The sequence below is a fragment of the Pseudorasbora parva genome, chromosome 3 (genome assembly GCF_024679245.1).
Source record: "Pseudorasbora parva isolate DD20220531a chromosome 3, ASM2467924v1, whole genome shotgun sequence".
In the NCBI taxonomy this organism is placed as follows: Eukaryota; Metazoa; Chordata; class Actinopteri; order Cypriniformes; family Gobionidae; genus Pseudorasbora; species Pseudorasbora parva.
The window spans coordinates 42,554,083-42,572,888 of record NC_090174.1 but is presented as its reverse complement, the minus strand read 5'-3'; the positions used below and the strand labels follow the sequence as shown (position 1 = coordinate 42,572,888).

The 18,806-nt window shown below is 36.3% G+C and overlaps 2 protein-coding genes across 2 annotated transcripts; both read left to right on the top strand.

The window, feature by feature from the left end:
* Positions 1-7,242: 7,242 nt before the first annotated feature.
* tbx3b (T-box transcription factor 3b) lies at positions 7,243-11,546 on the top strand. Its single transcript, XM_067440192.1, has 7 exons — positions 7,243-7,538; positions 8,152-8,419; positions 8,706-8,852; positions 8,972-9,048; positions 9,545-9,678; positions 10,460-11,010; positions 11,235-11,546. Exons 1-7 carry the CDS (start codon positions 7,243-7,245, stop codon positions 11,544-11,546), a joined length of 1,785 nt encoding a protein of 594 aa, XP_067296293.1.
* Positions 11,547-12,720: 1,174 nt separating this feature from the next.
* tm2d2 (TM2 domain containing 2) lies at positions 12,721-18,404 on the top strand. Its single transcript, XM_067440191.1, has 4 exons — positions 12,721-13,237; positions 13,351-13,438; positions 13,601-13,716; positions 17,942-18,404. The coding sequence occupies exons 1-4, from the start codon at positions 12,966-12,968 to the stop codon at positions 18,153-18,155; spliced, it is 690 nt and encodes a 229-aa protein (XP_067296292.1). The 5' UTR covers positions 12,721-12,965; the 3' UTR covers positions 18,156-18,404.
* The last annotated feature ends 402 nt before the right edge of the window (positions 18,405-18,806 follow it).

Sequence of the window (18,806 nt, the reverse complement as noted above, 5' to 3'; positions counted from 1 at the left end):
CTTTATGTTGTCCGAGTTTGGAGGAGATTGAATGAATCGCTTTTGAGGAGAGGGTAAAAACTCAGAGCTCGCTTTCGACTTCTTGTTATCTTCCAACCAAATTATCTGACTTCCTGTCGGTTACAGCTAATGACTGTAAATTAGAAAGTTGTCCGGCTCGAAATGTACAATATATATACCGAGTTTGGTGAATGTAGATAAAACTAACCCCCCACTTTGGACAAAAGATGGCGCTACTGAGCCCCTCTACCACGCCCGTTTCTGAATCTTTGCTTGCATCTTCTGGACAGCATGTCTGATGTGTGTGTTGAGTTTCATGCAATTTCAAGCATGTGAAGAGTCTCAAAAACACCAAAAAAGATTATTAGACTTTGACACGTTGCCATGACAACAGTTTTTCTAGAATCAGGAATCCATTCATATGTCTATATCTGCCATGTTTTGACATAATACTGATGAAGTTTGAAGTAAATCGGGTGAAAATAAGATGGGGATTTAAAGCAATTTTGAAAGTGACACACTTCCTGCTGCCAGTTGGTGGCGCTATAACTTTGACTCACAAAAGTCATATCCATGTGATTGTCCTCTTACAACGAACACACAGCTGAAGTTTCATCAAAATGAATTAATGTATGCAAAAGTTATAACACACTTCCTGTTTCCCTTTTCTCGCCATAAATTTGTCTCTTCGCCACGGCCAAACCGTTTGAGATATCAAAAAGTTGCTCGCAATTTAGCATCCTCAGTGTCTTGACTTCATGCTGACCGAGTTTGGTGCTGATCGGGTCAATCTTCTAGGAGGAGTACCGCAAATTCCACAGCATGCGTTTTCCGAACAACCCATAATAGCTCACTTCCTGTTGGGCTGACGCATAACTTAGAGCACGAAAGTTGTTCGGCCTGATGAGCTCTATATGTGTACCGAGTTTCATATATGTACGTGCAAGTGTGTTTGATTTATAGACCCCGTTTTCAGACCCCACTTTAGGGGGCGCTGTCGAGCCCCCCTGCCACGCCCGGGTCCCAGCCTCAGCCTGGCCCTGATGGCCGCGCATTCTGATGCGTGTGCAAAGTTTCAAGAGTTTTCGAGCATGGGAAAGGCCCCAAAAATGCCCAAATAGTCGGTAAAAAAAATAATAATAAATAATAATAATCCTTAGAAGAACAATAGGGCTCTGCGCCCTTTCAGGGCTTGGGCCCTAATAATAATAATCCTTAGAAGAACAATAGGGCTCTGCGCCCTTTCAGGGCTTGGGCCCTAATAATAATAAAAACCCTTAGAAGAACAATAGGGCTCTGCGCCCTTTCAGGGCTTGGGCCCTAATAATAATAATAATCCTTAGAAGAACAATAGGGCTCTGCGCCCTTTCAGGGCTTGGGCCCTAATAATCCTTAGAAGAACAATAGGGCTCTGCGCCCTTTCAGGGCTTGGGCCCTAAATATTCTTACAATTTTAAATAATTATTTATACACTGATCAGGCATAACAGTACATATCAGTGACAGGTGAAGTTAATAATCATCTCTTCATCACAGCACCTGTTAGTGGGTGAGATATATTGTGAAAAATTTTTCCTCAAAGTTGATGTGTTAGAAGCAGGAAAAATGGGCAAGCGTAAGGATTTCAGTGAGTTTGACAAGGGCCAAATTGTGGCTATGACTTGGCCAGACCATCTACAAAATTGCAGCTCTTATGGGGTTTTCCCGGTCTGCAGTAGTCAATATCTATCAAAAGTGGTCCAGGGAAGGAACAGTGGTGAACTGGCGACAGGGTCATGGGTGGCCAAGGCTCATTGATGCATGGTGGGAGCGAAGGCTGTGTGGTCTGATCAAAGCTGAGCTACTGTAGCTCAAATTTAATTTGTTAATACTGTTAATGCTGGTTCTGATAGAAAGGTGTCAGAATACACAGTGCATCACAATTTGTTGCATATGGGGCTGCATAGCCACAGACCATTCAGGGTGCCCATGCTGACCCCTGTCCACCACTGAAAGCGGCAAAAGTGGGCATGTGAGCATCAGAACTGGACCACAGAGCAATGGAAGAAGGTGGCCTGGTCTGATGAATCATGTTTTCTTTTACATCATGTGGATGGCTGGATGCATGTATGTCGCTTACCTGAGGAACACATGGCACCAGGATGCACTAAAGAAGGCAAACCGGTGGAGGCAGTGTGAAGCTTTGTACATGTTCCCTTTCATGGAAACAGTATTCCCTGGCAGCTGTGGCCTCTTTCAGCAGGATGGTTTGAGAAGCACAACAACGAGTTTGAGGTGTTGACTTGGCTTCCAAATTCCTCAGATCTCAATCCAATTGAGCATCTATAGGGTGCTGAATAAACAAGTCCGATCCATGGAGGCCCCACCTCACAACTTACAGGACTTAAATGATCTGCTGTTAACATCTTGGTGACAGATACCACAGCACACCTTCAGGGGTCTAATGGAGTCCATGCCACGATGAGGCAGTCCCATGCCTTGCGATTCACTTATAATGTTAATTATCACATCTGGTGTAGGCAAGTGTCAGACATAAGCGACTGAACACCAGTTTAAGTCGAAACCGTGATACTTTTATTCTTTGATGAATAGAAAGTTGAAAAAGAAAGTTGATCATTTTTATATTGTAAATGGATTTACCATCACTTTTAATGAATCTAATGCATCCATACTGAATAAAAGTTTTAATTTCTTAAAGAAAATCTTACAGACCCCATATTTATTTATTTGTTGTTTATTTGAATAGAAACAGATACAAAATCGACATAGATTATTACATAAAGAACAATCTGATGCATGTATCACAGTGTTTATGGCCAGGGCTAATGCGCAACACCTGTCCCTAGTAAGGCTTTTAACAGTTAAGATAATGAAAAAATAATTTTAAAAATAAGAAAAAAATTAAAGCGAATACAATAAAATGTCCAGAAACCAGTTAGTTCTAAATGTATCAGATAAACACATGTCCTTAAACTCACACAGGGTCACACTTCACATACTCCCCTCATAAGCCATGATCACACTGCTGCTGCTGCAGAACCATGTTTTTGTAACTTTTTTAAAGGCGGACAGTTTAGTTACATTTTTTATATTTGTTGGAAGCCAATTCCACAGATTGGCTCCTTTCACAGAAAAAAACATTTTGGGCAAAAGATGCTTTACGAAAGGGAACTTTACAGTATCCACATGTAGCAGCTCTTGTTGATCTAGAAAATTCCAGTCCATATTTCCATTCCATATTTTTGAATGGTAGTGTATTTTTCTATTAAGAAACAATATTTCAGGGAGTGATGTTCTTCATTAAATGTAAACTGATTTAGACTGATGACTATACTGCACACTCACTGGAAAATCAGTCATTTACTTTCATTTCCCTCAGTGCTCATTCATCTGCTGCTGGACCTGCTCCCAGAAAGCCTGTCTGAAGAGATGTGCTGATTTCGGCTGTTTACTTAATCTTGAATGTGGATAATTAAAAAAATTAGGTGGGGAAAAAAATCCTGCCTGTCCTGTTTTTGTTTCTAAGCAGCACCATCAATTTGACAGCATGACGTGCTTGAACCATGGCTCTCTCTCTCTCTCTCTCTCTCTCTCTCTCTCTCTCTCTCTCTCTCTCTCTCTCTCTCTCTCTCTCTCTCTCTCTCTCTCTCTCTCTCTTCTCTCTCTCTCTCTCTTTCTCCTCACACCTTCTCAGTGCCACTGTTTAACTACATTCCTCCCACCTCCACAGTCCAAACATGTCCAGTCACACCAGTCTGTTAGCGGCCGACTATTCATCACAGCCCCTCTAAATAAACAGCTGAGGTGTTTGAGAGATGACTACTCATTACCGGAGAACAGTAACTCCAATTACTAACATTCAATGAATGTGTTTTCCTTTATTTTTCCTGATGGATATATTCACAAAACGCAATCTCTTCATGTAATCCCATCATCAATCCCATCATCTGCAAAATGAATCACTCTTATGCTTTTACTGCTGTAATGGTTTATTTAATTCCTTCAACACAAGGTTGTCGCTTAAGCAACAGATTTGTGAATTGTGAGCTGAATGTAATGCTGTTAATAACTTCTTATAGACTACTACTACTACTACTACTACTACTACAACAAAAAAACAAACAAAACAAAAAAAACCTTCCATGAATGAAATAGAGATTAGAATATAGCACAATGCTTGTGCAGTGGTATAAATGCTATATTATAATTTCAACAAACATTACAAACAAAACGTCCTGTTTAGAACAATATTTTGCATTAAAACGTTGCAGCTTCCTAACCAGCCTCACCTTAAGGGTCAGCACTAGGTGGTGGAACAGTTTAAAGCCACTATTTATCCTTGGTGTTAAATTACACACAATGCCTGTTAGTGTTCACACAAATATCAGACTGGCATCAGCTCTCTCTCCCTCCCACAGATCTCTGCCTGCTCTCCCTTTGAAGTAGGGATGATTGACAGCCAGGGTTGCCCCTTGCCCAATAAAGACTGGGTCACCAGTAGTGGAGGGCCGCAGATGGCATATCTCTCATAATCCGGTGTGTGGATCTTTCTCTGTACTCGCAGCCACCATGGCAGCGCAGCTGAACACAGGACATAAAGCTGTCATAGCAGAGCGTTGTCATAAATTTGCAGATTTACCCATTACAGAAGGAGGGCGTGAAATAATTTAAATGCTTCAGAATGTAGGCAATGTTCGAAATAAAGCTGTATCTCTGTGAGGGGAGTTTTCACCACCCTTAGTCAATACAACAGCTGTTTTTAATCATAAACATATATATATAACTTTCTATTCATCAAAGGATCCTAAAATATTTATCAACTTTCAAGTCAGGTATCAAATCAACCTAGATTGATTTCTGAAGGATCATGTGACACTGAAGACTGGAGTAATGGCTGCTGAAAACTCAGTTTATATCTTTTTTTTTTTTTTTGGTTTGTTTTTGTTTATGACTGATAGAAAATAAATCATAAAAACAGCAGTCTATAGCAAAATATTCTTTTTTATTTATTTTTTACAATGGATAATAATAATAATAACAACTCAATTTGGCACTATAGAAACTCTGTACTTACATGTTTATGACATAAAACTCAACACTGTCCTGATACTGAAGCAACGCGTCATCAGGTATTTTTACACTGTATACACTAATGCAAAAAAAAAAAAAAACAACAACACAAAAGTGACACCAGTTAGTGAAATGTTCTTTGTGCCGCTCCCCGAGGAAAACAAAACTGTGTTAAAGTGCTGATGCCTTGAGGATAAAGAAACAGAAATAGATCCTCATAGAAAAATTAAAAAAAACACAATGGGACTGGACTGTCAAATTGGTGCCTTGATAGTTTGGCCACAGCCTTCAAAAACATCAAAGCTTCATATCCAAATGACTACAAGCGGTGGTTTAGAATATATGATTGGGAACATGGCAAAGAAGAAAAATGGTTTGTGTTAAACACAAAGTCACACAACTGATGGTTTCAAGAGGCTTGTGTCCTGCAGGTCATTTCTGAGCCTTTATGGAATGTGTAGCCAAAACTCTTCTGCAATAAAAATATGTAACTGAATACACTACCTAATCCGGCCAGGATAATCAAAAGCATACATCAGTTGATTTCTCAGTAACTTCCCATTCATGTCACAGCATTATCTTATGGGACGGAGTCTGGGAGCAAGAAAAGACGGGACATATTTAAGGGCACCCCTTCAAAATTGTGTTATATCACAGTTGTGCTTCACTGTGAGAAATATGTAAAAATTCAGAGATAAAGGTTTAACATCTATCTCATGATGGACTCGTGTATTTTGTGGTTGTGCGGTTAGATGCTTTTATATAGATTACAGATGTTAGATTGATTATGGGTGGTCTTGTGGGAGGTGAGTGCAGGGTAATTTAATGTGAGAGTCCTAAAAAAAGCTTCACTTAGGGTAATATTTTTTTATTTATACTGCTGTTTGTTATACAGACAGTACTGCCAGTACAGCATGACAACAGTTAATGTATAGCATAAAATAATGTCAGAATAACAACAGTGAATTTCTCAAGGTCTATTTCCAAATGGCACAATTCCTGCATAGCTTGGGTTTAAGACAGTCACAATAGAACCCCTAAAATAGTTTTAGGGGTTTCAGAAAAAAAAACACATGAATTAAGAAGCAAAAAAAAAGCAACGACGATATATCATATAACATAATGATATAACATAACGAAATATCAAAATGTAAAATTGTAATTTTAATGTAAATAAAATATTGACTATAGCCTTAATGTATTGCAGTGCCGAATACTGTAATTATGTTTTTTATGTCAGAATTTACAGTATACAGCATACACTGTAAAAAAAAGTTGACAACACTTTTTACATTGCTTTAACTCATCAAGTTAAGCAATTTTCAACTTTTTACAAGATTCAACTAAAACAGTTTAATGTAATTTAAGTTAAAATGACTTAAACATCCAAGTTGATTGCACTTAAATATTTAAGGCAGCAAAAAAAAGAAAAAGAAAAAAAGAAAAAAAAGAAACAAACAAACAAAAAAGAAACAAAAAGGCTTACACAAACTATAAAATCTTTGTTTTGGCAAATAAAAATTATATATTAATAATGTAGCAATGTCATATTAAGATATGTGGCCTATAACTTTATAATCTGAATGTATTTCAGTGTGGTTATATTGTTTTTTGCCATTCAATAACAAAAATATGTCAATTTTATTTATGGTAGGCTATACAAAAATCACTGGCAGAGAAAATATAAGCCTGATCTGAGCAATTGTAGCCTACATTGACTCAACCTTGACAACTAGCCCCGAGCTCTCTCCACTGTATTCACAAACATGAGCAGCACTAAAATCTGGACAGCTGATGCTCCATTTGTATCAAATCACTTTGTTGCAGTTGATTCTTTATAAAAATCGATTTACCACGCCCTTTTGAAGCACAACGTGTCCGCGGAGCCAATCAGAACCCCCTGACTGACCCGTCCCGACCAGAAACCACCATGCTGTCTGGAGATCTGGCATAAGGTCCCCAGGGTTCATCTGTGCGCACGAGACCCCATAAAACAACCTGTACTGTAGCTGGGGTTTTCTCTCAACGGGGAAAGGAATGAAAGCATGAATGGATGACTCATTCAAAAACGCGAGAATTATTTTGACAAACAGTCGGTACAACTTCTGACACACTGAAATTAGCATGATTTCAGAGAGGAGTTGTGGGAATGGAGTGACTACAAGTTGAGAGAATGGCGTATCACCACTTTAGACCGGCCAGTTCCACTGACTTCACTATTAGTTCGATGCTTGGACAGCAGCCACAGTTTTTTCCTGTTGGATACGGGAAACAGCAGTTTGAGAACGTTCTCCATAACTCTATTCGTCTGGCACTCAAAGAAGCCGCTTCTCCCGCGCACCTCTCTGTGGAGACGCGAGACCTCGGACTGACACCCGAGGATGACCCAGTGGTTCACCTGGAAGGCAAGGAACTGTGGGGACAGTTTCACAAAAGCGGCACGGAGATGGTCATAACAAAGTCTGGAAGGTAAAAAAATACTTTAAAAATAGGCTATTAGACTCCTATTGGATTGTTTTTTGTTTTTTTGTTGAAAATGCATCTTGACGATCTCAGCTATTGATGTGTAAACAATTTATTTCTTGTGGTGTCCTGAACTGGACACATGTCCAGCTAACAAGGGATGTTTTCAGAACTTTGACGAACGTTCTGTCAAGGTTCTCTCAAAGTTATGAACAAACATTCTCACGAGCATTCTATTAACGACGTTAATAGAATGTTCGTTCAAAGTTATCTGGCCTTCAATAATGTTCTCAAACCGTTAGGCTACTTTAAAACAAAACAAAAAAAATGTCCCCTGAATGTTTTAGTTGGACGTTCATAGTGCTTTTTGTTAATATAACTTGTTTCAGAATTTTCAAAGATGATTCGAAAGTAGCCTATACCTCATAATGTTAGCAAAATGATAAAATGGAATGTTTCTTTAACGTTCGCTTAAAGAACAAATGTTTTAAAACATAAAAAATTAAACGTTCAGAGAATATTCAGAAATAATGTTTTACATATTTGAAAATTAGATATCAAAACGTTATTAAAACATGAGTGTAAACGCCAAATGAAACATGTCTTTTGCTTCTTTGAGGCGCATGTTTCCAGCTTTTAAAGTGCGCTGCAGCGGCTTTGACAGGAAGGCGAGGTACATCCTGCTGATGGATATAGTCGCGGCTGATGACTTCAGATACAAGTTTCACAACTCCCGCTGGATGGTGGCTGGAAAGGCCGATCCAGAAATGCCCAAACGAATGTACATCCACCCAGACAGTCCTGCTACCGGGGAGCAATGGATGTCCAAAGCTGTGACCTTTCATAAACTCAAACTGACGAACAATATATCTGACAAACATGGATTTGTGAGTATTTCGTATAGCACGCTCTTTATGAATTTGGACTTTTATTGTAGCTAGCCTACATTTAACCTTAAATTCATTTTCTCTGATACCAAGCAAGTAAAAGCGAAATGCGCTATGAACATTCAACAAATTGCGTGTATCAAAATAAGCTTAAAGTTATTTTTGTTAATTCTGTGTAAAAAATATTAGGTGGAATCCGAACATATAGCCTATGTTTTAAAAATGTCTGTTTAAACATAATGGGGATATGGGATATGGATAAAAATGATATGATTTTATTTTGCAGACAATTTTAAACTCCATGCACAAATATCAGCCGAGGTTTCATATTGTTCGAGCCAACGACATCCTCAAACTTCCCTACAGCACATTCAAAACATACGTGTTTCCTGAGACTGAATTTATCGCTGTGACAGCATACCAAAACGAAAAGGTGACAAGATTTGATTCAATGTTTTATCCGAGAAACATTATTATCCTAATAAAGTTGTAGCCTTAACAATTAATTAAGAAATCTGATATCTTCATTAACACATAACCTTACCTTTACAGATAACTCAGTTGAAAATCGATAATAATCCATTTGCCAAGGGATTTCGCGATACCGGAAATGGGAGACGAGAGAAAAGGTATTTTTTCTATAAATTGTAAATAAAAAATTGTATAAAAATTCCACTTATATTCACAATAATGTTTATATTTTGCATTTCAATTATTTTCAGAACAAATTATATTATCAGCCTATTTTTGAAGTAAAAACTTCATCTGAATAATCCATATTAATTTCGAAACAATGTATTTGGTCTGCCCCTTTTTGCTCTAATGACAGCAAAACTGGAGCTGTATGAACACAATTTTGTGTAAAACTTTATGATTATGTTTTCCAGCATGATTAGAGAATAATTCACAAAGTATTTTTTACATTTGAAACAAAAAAGTTCACATTACTTAGTGCTTCTTCTTATGTGTGTCTTTGTTTTTAATATATCAGAAACTTTCTCTTTATTTCAAGGTGTTAGTTACATTTCAAATCTCAGTTTTCAATGTGGACATTTATGAACAGAGAACTCTCTAAAAAAAGAATCTTTTTCATATTTTTTTAAATGATTATTTTTCAATACTTAGGAAACAGATGTGTCATCAGAGGTGCGATGTGGAAGGGAAACAAGTCAATTTGTTCACAGACGACTCCTCTTTTGACCAAAGTTCATCAAATTATTTAATTCAAGAAACTAATGTTGTAACATCAACTTCAACAGGTATTCGTTTGGAATTTTATTTACACTTATATATATATATATATATATATATATATATATATATATATATATATATATATATATATATATATATATATATATATATATATATATAAATATATATAAATGGGGGGGGGGGGGTAATTATTTTAACAAAATAAGAGGCATACAAAATGCTTTATATTGTTATATTGTTTTTTTTTATACTGTCCTGAATAAGATATACACAAAATAAGTTTACAAATATCCCACAAGACAAATAAATAGCTGAGTTTATAAAAATTACTGTTCAAAAGTTTACATACCCTTGATTCTTTACTGTGTGTCATTACCTGGATGATCCACAGCTGTTTTTTGATTTGTTTTGTGATGGTTGATCTTGAGTCCCTTGTTTGTCCTGAGCAGTTAAACTGCACAACGTTCTTCAGAAAAATCCTTCAGGTCCTACACATTCTTACATGCATATTTTGCATATTTGAACCCTTTCCAGCAGTGACTTCATGATTCCGATTTCAAGCTTTTCACGGTGAGGACATCTGAGTGACTCAAACACAACTATTACAAAAGCCGCAAACATCATCCTGTTCAAAAGTTGTCACCTTTGCATTCATATTTTATTAAAAGATTTAACATTATGCAGGATCTGTAAACTTTTGACCACTATATATATATATATATATATATATATATATATATATATATATATATATATATATATATATATATATATATATATATATATATATATAGTAAACACCTTTATGAGATATGTCTTCCACAGATATGAATGAGAGCGACATTGATGGATATGGGGATGAGAAGGAAAGCAATGAAGATGAGAATCAGTCAATTTCTCAAGATGAGCAAAATTCCAGAGAAATCTCTACAACAGTGCAAGAGTCCAAGGATGATTCAAAAGAGAAGATACGAGGAGATTGGAACATAGAGGTCAACAACAAGGAAAAGCATGGTGAGGGGGAGGGTACTGAACATTTACCCTTTGATAAAAAACATGCTGCAAAATCCAAGTTTGCAGTTGATGCGACTGATATTTCTCAGAAGGGTTTGCTTGCTCTGCCTTATTACATCCCCGCTCCAGGCCTAATTAATTCACTGCGTGTGCCGGCACAGGTCTTGTCAAATTTATGTCAGTTTAATTATGTTGGAACACTTCCACTTTTGGCATCTGAAGCAACTGGTCCTTGGTTATCAAGAAGGTCAAATGAAGGGGAGGGTCAAAGTTATGGCTCTTCAGTCTCAACCTCACAACAAAGAATTACTGGCATGCCAGATTTACCAATTAACTTTCACCAGCACAGAACGACTTCTCAGGTAAGTCCATAATTCATAATGTAAGCCTAATATTGTGTTGAATATCACCAGAAATAAACAATAATTTTCAACAATTTTAAAGTAATTAAAAAAATATAAAAAGACCCAAGCTATGCTAAATAAAATATGTTGTGTTGTTTTACACCATTTACCTTGAATGATAATTATAACTTAAAAATATACAGTATACCGTATAAAATATATATTTGATCTGATTTTTACAGGGTGTGCTTGTCTCGGCGCATGGAAGTGTATTGTCTTATCCACAGAGTTACATGGCCACATCTGCTGCAAACTCTTCTGCGATATCACACCAGGTTCAATGCCCCCCTTTTCTCAACGGTAGCTACCGATCCCGATTCAGACCCTACCCTGTACCAATGTGGATACATGGCCGAAAAATGCCACAAACCTCTGTATTTATACCATACAGTGAAACTGATACAACTGAGCATACTGGTATTACAACTCCTGGATCAAATGAGTTTAGATCAAAACCTAATGAGGATCAAAACACAACATGTCAGGATCTCTAGAGCTGTCTGTATAACAACAACAACAAATTCAGCAAGTTGCAATTATGTGCATTATTAGTGTATGGTATGTATCAAGTGAAGGTCTGGAATAAAAATAATATATACTATTTATTCTTTAGTGTTTATCTGCTGTGTAAATGTGTGAAAATGCATAAAATACATTAAGTTGCAGAGCAACCATTAAATACGTTTCATACCAATTTTTCTGTGTTTTACCGTTTATTTACTTTACTTATATTATTATTGTTTTTAATTGCACTATAGCAAGCCTAATACTTTAGTTTTTAAGCACTTAGATTATTACATTTATTTATTTCAACAACTGTAGCACTTAAGCATATTTTTACTTTATGCAATGTGTCTTTTTTTTCTTAGCAATATATTTGTTTATTTGTTTATTTAAGACTGATGGCCTTGCAATTTGTTTTTATATAAAATGTATATAAATACTCAATAATATAGTTTTACTTAATAATCTTCAAGCGGAAACAAAAGCACATATATCTTAATTTCACCACAAGAGGTCACCCGTGACCCGTGTATATACGATGATACGAGATCTGCTGGGCTACTGAATAAAAAAGGTTCACTCAGCGCAGGGTGGAAGCAGGGGGTATTTTTATACTTATCAAATTTAGTGATACATATTAAGATTACATTTCTAAATATATTATTCTTTCTAAATAAGATGTGACCCATTGAAGTCATGCAATGGTTATTGCTCGGATGAGCACAATAAATTAAAACATTTCTATTAATCCATACAATATATCCAGTGAAGTAATGTTAATATATCTGTTAACGTTAACAAGTCTAACATTGTCTAATTTCAAAGGAATTGTTTCTCATTAGCACATTTGCCACACAAAATGTTTAACTTTACGCCGACATAGGCCTATACATTTTTAATAACTAGCAGCAAAATACAATTTATTTATAGTATATCGATGTATTTCTTAATATGGCCTACATTTTTTTTTCCATTAATGCCATAACCAGAACAACTCAGGCATTCATTCATTCATTAAAAAAAAAAAACACACAAAAAACAGAGTAACTAACGTAAAACAATATATAAAAAGTTCAGGAGGGCAATAACAAAATTATAACATACAAATTGACATAAATTGACATAAATAATACTGAACAATAGCGTGAAATGACGTATGCCACACAAAATTGCGTCATCACAATGCGCCGCCTATTTTGTCTACAGTACACAGCTCAGTTTTAGCTTGTTTCCTATTAGCAGTTTAATATGGTACATGCTCGGTCACAATACGCTACATAATTCAGTCGACTATTATTTAATAATATCGCCAGTAATATGTCGACTGGCAAAATCACTGCTAGGTAGCTGCTCTCGTTTATTATCTGAAAGAACAGTTAGCCGTTCAGCTCAACTGCTGTTCAGAAATCATGCCGCAGATTTCAGTCAACTACATTTTATTATGCGGACAGTTCTTGTTGCTCTTTACAGTACTGCTTTTACAGTGTCTGGACGGGATTCACTCGCAAAACTCAACCGAGCCACCCGGAAACAGAGTAACGACCAGCAAAGAAGTGTTCAACGAACAACCAGAAGACGAAAGTGTGACGGAGAGTGTTATAACGTTAGCTACTGAAACATCAAATCACACGGAACAGTACGAGTACAGCCCTCCATCACCTGTCGTCCTCTGTCGATACCTGTAAGTACACATCATCTTTCTGAAGCACGCGGCCTGTTTTATGTAAACAACGACTTGCAGTTCAGTGGGAGCTGGTATAGTAACGTTAAGTGCTGTGCTATTATCTCATTTAGACCAGAGGAATTCATAGTCTGCCAAGATCCAGTCGATCACGGAGGAAATTTTTCTGCCTTTCAGGAGCTGGGCTATGGATGTGTAAAGGCACGTACATTTTTATTGGAAAGATATGTTGATCTGCAGTTCAGAGCCTTGAAAATATCTTGCTTTTTAATATATATATATATATAATAGTGTTTGTGTGTATGTATGTATGTATGTATGTATGTTTAGCAAAGATAAAAACATACAATTTACATTTTACAGTTTGGCGGTCAAGTGTACAAAGATGTGAACCATACCATGGTGTTATGCACAGCACTGGATGACATAGAGTGCGCTGGACCACGGGAGTTTCTCAGAGGCAATGAGCCATGCATTAAGTAAGTGAAAGCCAATATAGCAGGGCTCCAGTGGAAAGTGAAAATAGCAGTTTCTTTTTGCCAGAATAAAAGGTGTTACATGCTATTCATACTTTGCAGATAGTGACAGATATTACAGTATTTGCTAGGGGTGTTCGATTCCAGGTTTTTTGGAGTCGACTCCGATTCCCGACTCCCACTGTGGGAGTCTATGGAATCAACTCCTCGACTCCATTTACTTTACATCAAAACAGGGTTAAAAAATCAGACAAAATTGCAGTTGTTACACACTTAAATTATTTCCCCCCGACACAAAGTCTTAAAATCCTTTTATCAAAACCGCACACTTTTAGCATGACTGTCCAACTTGTATAACTTGAGTGGCTATCAACGTTTCTATGCATCTGTTGCCAATACATAATTTTACATAGGAAAAGTCACGAAAAAAAGCTGTTGTCAAGTGGTGGCGCGAAACCTTATGATCATTGTCTTTAAAGGTAAGTTAAAGATTCTATACATAAAATAATGCACACTTATTGATGCGTTTCTTCATGATGTGATTTAAAAAAACAATGATTTATGGTTAGTTTAATGAACACAATTACGGGAAAACCAAATCTCTATTTAATGCATTAATACCATAGATTAAACTAAACCTAGCATGGAGGAAGCCTATAATTATAAAAAAAAAGTTGCTGTGATTGTTTTCTATTTCTAAAGTAAGCGCTCAAATAAATTTGTGTGAGAGTTTCTGTTTTGACGCGATGTACGTTAGAGTATTACCTCGCGGCTCGCTTCATTTCATTCACTCTTTGCATATAGTTCACTCAACTACCATGCACTTTAGTTTAGAGATTCAGTAAACAATAAAGTAAATGAGCGATTTTGGACACAGCAATAGAGTCGACACAGAAAGTCGATTCCTGTACTGGAGTCGATGAATCCACTCTTTTGGAGTCAACTCCCCATCACTAGTATTTGCAGCTCAGTGTATTGTAGTACATTATAAAATAGCAATAAATGCAGTAATAACGACAACATATTTTGTTTTTATATTTAAAAATAAATTAGATGCTGCCTTATGCCTTTTACCTGTCATTAACCTTAAATCATGGGCAGAGTTATAGTAAATGGCCTATTTGCACTTTAAGGTGGGGTAAGTGTTATTTCAAAACTGAAATGTGACTCAAGCTGAGTACCATAATAAACTAATAAGCAATCAGCAGTAAGGGGCGTGTCTACTAATGATGGGGAGAATTAGGCCCTATGTTTGAATAGGCCTATTATAATATTATTTTTACATTTCATCTGATTATGATAAGTGCAACGATGTGAGTGAGTCAGAAATGATTTTGGTGGTTATATTTAGTTTAATATTACGTTTTGTTTTGTAGAAAGCATTCTTTCGTTTTAAATTGTATCTTAATTTTAATAAAGGTTTCTTTGGCCAATTGCCTGGGTTTAATAAATAATAAGCAAACAGCAGACTATAATCGTGACGAAGTCGCCGGAGTGATCGCTTTCATTGCTCATGAACTGGAGCGCGTCTCATAAATAAACTGAAACGCAGAAGGCTACTTGCCTCAGAGACATGAGAAATATGCGGATAGAAAGCTTAAAATGTCCACTTTTAAACGAAACGATTCAAAACGAAAATATTTAATTAAGCAAAGTGCAGTGTTCACGTGAATAGCTCATGCGTTTCTGTTCAGAATACTGCGCTCCATCACTGCATGAGCTGTGAGTTTAACGCGCGTTAAACTCACAGCTCATGCAGTGATGGAGCGATTTTAACATCACTTTAATATATTTTTCTTTCATTTTTTTTATTATAACAATTTTATTCTAACACCTTTATTTTATAGTATTTAAAATACAGGCCTATGGTTAGGTTTCATACACATTTTCAACCGTTTAAGGTTGAGCTATTTTTTTCCGTTGAGCTATTTTTTCCCCCAAAGGTTTCTCTCTCCTTTTATTTTTAGCGTTAGTCGGCTATTTTAAATGTTTTCCAGGTTCCCATGTTTGATTAATGTTTGTATTATTAATAGGCTATTATATTTATAATTTAGCCTAATAGCCAATAATATTTTTAGAGCGGTTTAAAACATTTAGCCAAGCCAACGTGCTTCTCTTTGCGCATGTATAATGAAAACGCAACCAACGTCTTATCCATAATTCCATGTTTTGCTTTAACACATATAGGCTACTGTAGTTATGCATCAAAAACACTAAAAAGGTGAGTGTATGGTAACTACTATTTATAATGTATTTGGCAACGCAATGTCCTGTGCGTTTATCAGTCGCCATTTTTATGATACTGTTGATTATCGTCTAATAACACTGACTGTTATCGATATAGAGATATTTGCGAGACATCGTCGATATATGATAATATCGTCATATCGCCCAGCCCTAGTGTGGAACAAAAGAAGGCTTAGATCAGGCAAGAAGTATCAGCTTTCCAGCACTGGAGAGAACTCAGGGAGTGAAGGCTGAGGTTGCTTTAATTTATGCTGGCTAATTTAACTGATTTATGCTGGCTTTTGCTTGAATATGCTTGTGTGCCATGTTGTTTGTCCATTTGTGATCGTACTATTGGCATTCACTTCAGCGAAGATGATTACGCATTCATTTCCACACTGTATAAGCCTGGAGCGTCTAAACCTCTTCACTGTCTGTTTCAAGCGTCAGCTCACAAAATCTGTCCAACAAGTAAGATAACATACTCCTAATACATTGCTGTGCAAAAGTCTTAGGCACATTAGTATTTTCACCCCCCAAAAATGTTTTTAAGCCAGTTATATATTTTGCAATAGTGGGTCAGTAGGTAATATCAGTTTACATTTTCAGACATTTATTTTGCCATTAATTGTAATAATCCATTCCAGTGGAGTCTGAAAACAGCTGTTTGATCCACACGGAGATCTAATCTCACCATCATCGAGTCCATCTTTGATTACATGAAGAAACTGAGACAAAATCCACAAGAACTGCGACAACATCTCTAAGATGTTTGGAGAAACCCTCCTGCAAAGCTACAGTTCTGTGAACAGTTTTAGACACTTGTGTAAAAAAAGGCTGTGAAGTGAGAATGCTTTCAAAAATAATGTCATAAATAGATTTTGTTTATCAATTAACTAAATCAAATCAGTGTTTAGTGTGACCACCCTTTGCATTTTAAACAGCTTTTGTCCTGGTACACTTTCTCATAGTTTTTCTGGGAGCTTTGCAGGAGGGTTTCTTCAAGCGTCTTGGAGTCGTTGTCGCAGTTCTTGTGGATTTTGTCTCAGTTTCTTCATTTCTTCATCATTTCTTCGATGATGGTGAGATTAGATCTCTGTGTGGATCAAACGGCTGTTGTCAAACTCCTTCTGCATACAAAAATATCACTGGAATGAATTAACACTCTCAATGTGTGGAGCGGAGCAAAATAGGCGTGTTTGTTTTGCATTTTTCTATTGAGAAAGAGCAACAAATTTCTATCTGGATATGTTAGATCAGGCACGGTCCTGTGTCTCATCTGGTTGCACAAAATATTTTATAAAATCATTGTAATAATATTACATTATTGTAATATTTGTAACATTGTAATATTACATATTACATTATAAACTAAAAAAACAGAAATATCTATACTGGATATAGTTGTAAAATATTTAATCAGCTAGTCTTTTGTTGAGTAAAACTTGCTTGCTAGCCATATAAATGTTTTTGTATGCAAGTTTTTTTTTTTGTGTCACTTTATTTTAATGAATCACCAAAATGTTCTGATTGATTCATTAGCAAACTGGTCTGATTCAAAAAAATGTTTTTAAAATTGTTATCCAGTAATCACAAATGACCAGTAAGGTTATGGGAAATTAATTTGTCTCAGCGTTCATATCACATATTTATTTATTTAAAATAAATATCACTAACATGAAATGATAGCAAGTTACAGTTTAGCTTTCATGTTTGACCTCTGCTTCACAGGAGTGCATTGCATAATTTTTTATTTAATTACCACAAGGGGGCAGTAAGGTACTGTGGATTCCTTTCACTGCGCATCAATATGTGCACAATATATCTCAAAACTGACCATCAGTGAACAGAGCTATCAATTCACAAGCTTCACTAAACATAAACCGTTAACTCTGGACAGTCTGTTCAGTACATGCATAGCTGTGTTGGTGCAAATCTTTTCTTTTTTTAAGTTATACAGTCATTGATATTAATAGATTGTTTTTCTTCTTTGTAATTTAAGATACACAGGACACTACTTCATCACCACCCTACTGTACTCATTTTTCCTGGGATGTTTTGGCGTTGATCGGTTCTGTCTCGGACACACTGGGACTGCGGTGGGAAAGCTGCTTACCCTGGGCGGCCTTGGCATTTGGTGGTTTGTGGACCTGATTCTCCTGATAACAGGGGGACTGACTCCCAGCGACAGCAGCAACTGGTGCACTTTCTACTGACATAAAGTGGCTGTAGCTTTTCACCTTTCTCGCAAGTTGTATTTAATACACTGAATGCATGTGGGCTTACATGGGCCTTATTTGCCTTTCTTATTTTTTTCAATACTGTTCTTGCTTCTTTTGTAAAATGTTTGTGAAGCAGTAATGTAAATAAATGTCATCTTCCGAGAGCAAAACTCTTGGTTTGTATATCAATATTTATGATGATCGACGTGAAATCTTTATTAAACAACAAAGTTGTCAAGGGAATTTTTTTTTTCTTCATTACACACCACACTCTATTTTTTGTTGTATGATCTGTCTGAACATGCTGTCGGTTAATAAATGATGTTTAAAATCACAGAGTTTATTGCAGACCAAAACAGCTGCAGAAATGTTACAGACATTTTAGACTGAATACCTACAAAGAGCTGTCAATGGACAGATGTTATGAAACAGCTTGCAATTAAAAATACATACAATAATAGACTCAATTAAACATGCAACCCTTGGCAGAATTCCCATGGCTTTTATCACACACTTTTCAAAACACTATTGCTTTTAATTGTTTTTTTTGGCTTGCGTGTTCGTTGTTCATTATGTATGAGATTTATTTACAGCTGAACGGTTGATCTACTGAAAAAAGGGGCACTTTGGGATATATTGCCACAC

What these genes read in the sequence shown, in the direction of transcription:
- tbx3b (XM_067440192.1), top strand. Translation starts at nt 7,243, where the DNA reads ATGGCGTATCACCACTTTAGACCGGCCAGTTCCACTGACTTCACTATT. An exon ending in CAGCATACCAAAACGAAAAG is followed by an intron (nt 8,853 to 8,971) that starts GTGACAAGATTT and finishes TTACCTTTACAG; the next exon opens with ATAACTCAGTTGAAAATCGA. An exon ending in TGTAACATCAACTTCAACAG is followed by an intron (nt 9,679 to 10,459) that starts GTATTCGTTTGG and finishes TGTCTTCCACAG; the next exon opens with ATATGAATGAGAGCGACATT.
- tm2d2 (XM_067440191.1), top strand. Translation starts at nt 12,966, where the DNA reads ATGCCGCAGATTTCAGTCAACTACATTTTATTATGCGGACAGTTCTTG. An exon ending in GTCGTCCTCTGTCGATACCT is followed by an intron (nt 13,238 to 13,350) that starts GTAAGTACACAT and finishes TATCTCATTTAG; the next exon opens with ACCAGAGGAATTCATAGTCT. An exon ending in TGGGCTATGGATGTGTAAAG is followed by an intron (nt 13,439 to 13,600) that starts GCACGTACATTT and finishes TACATTTTACAG; the next exon opens with TTTGGCGGTCAAGTGTACAA.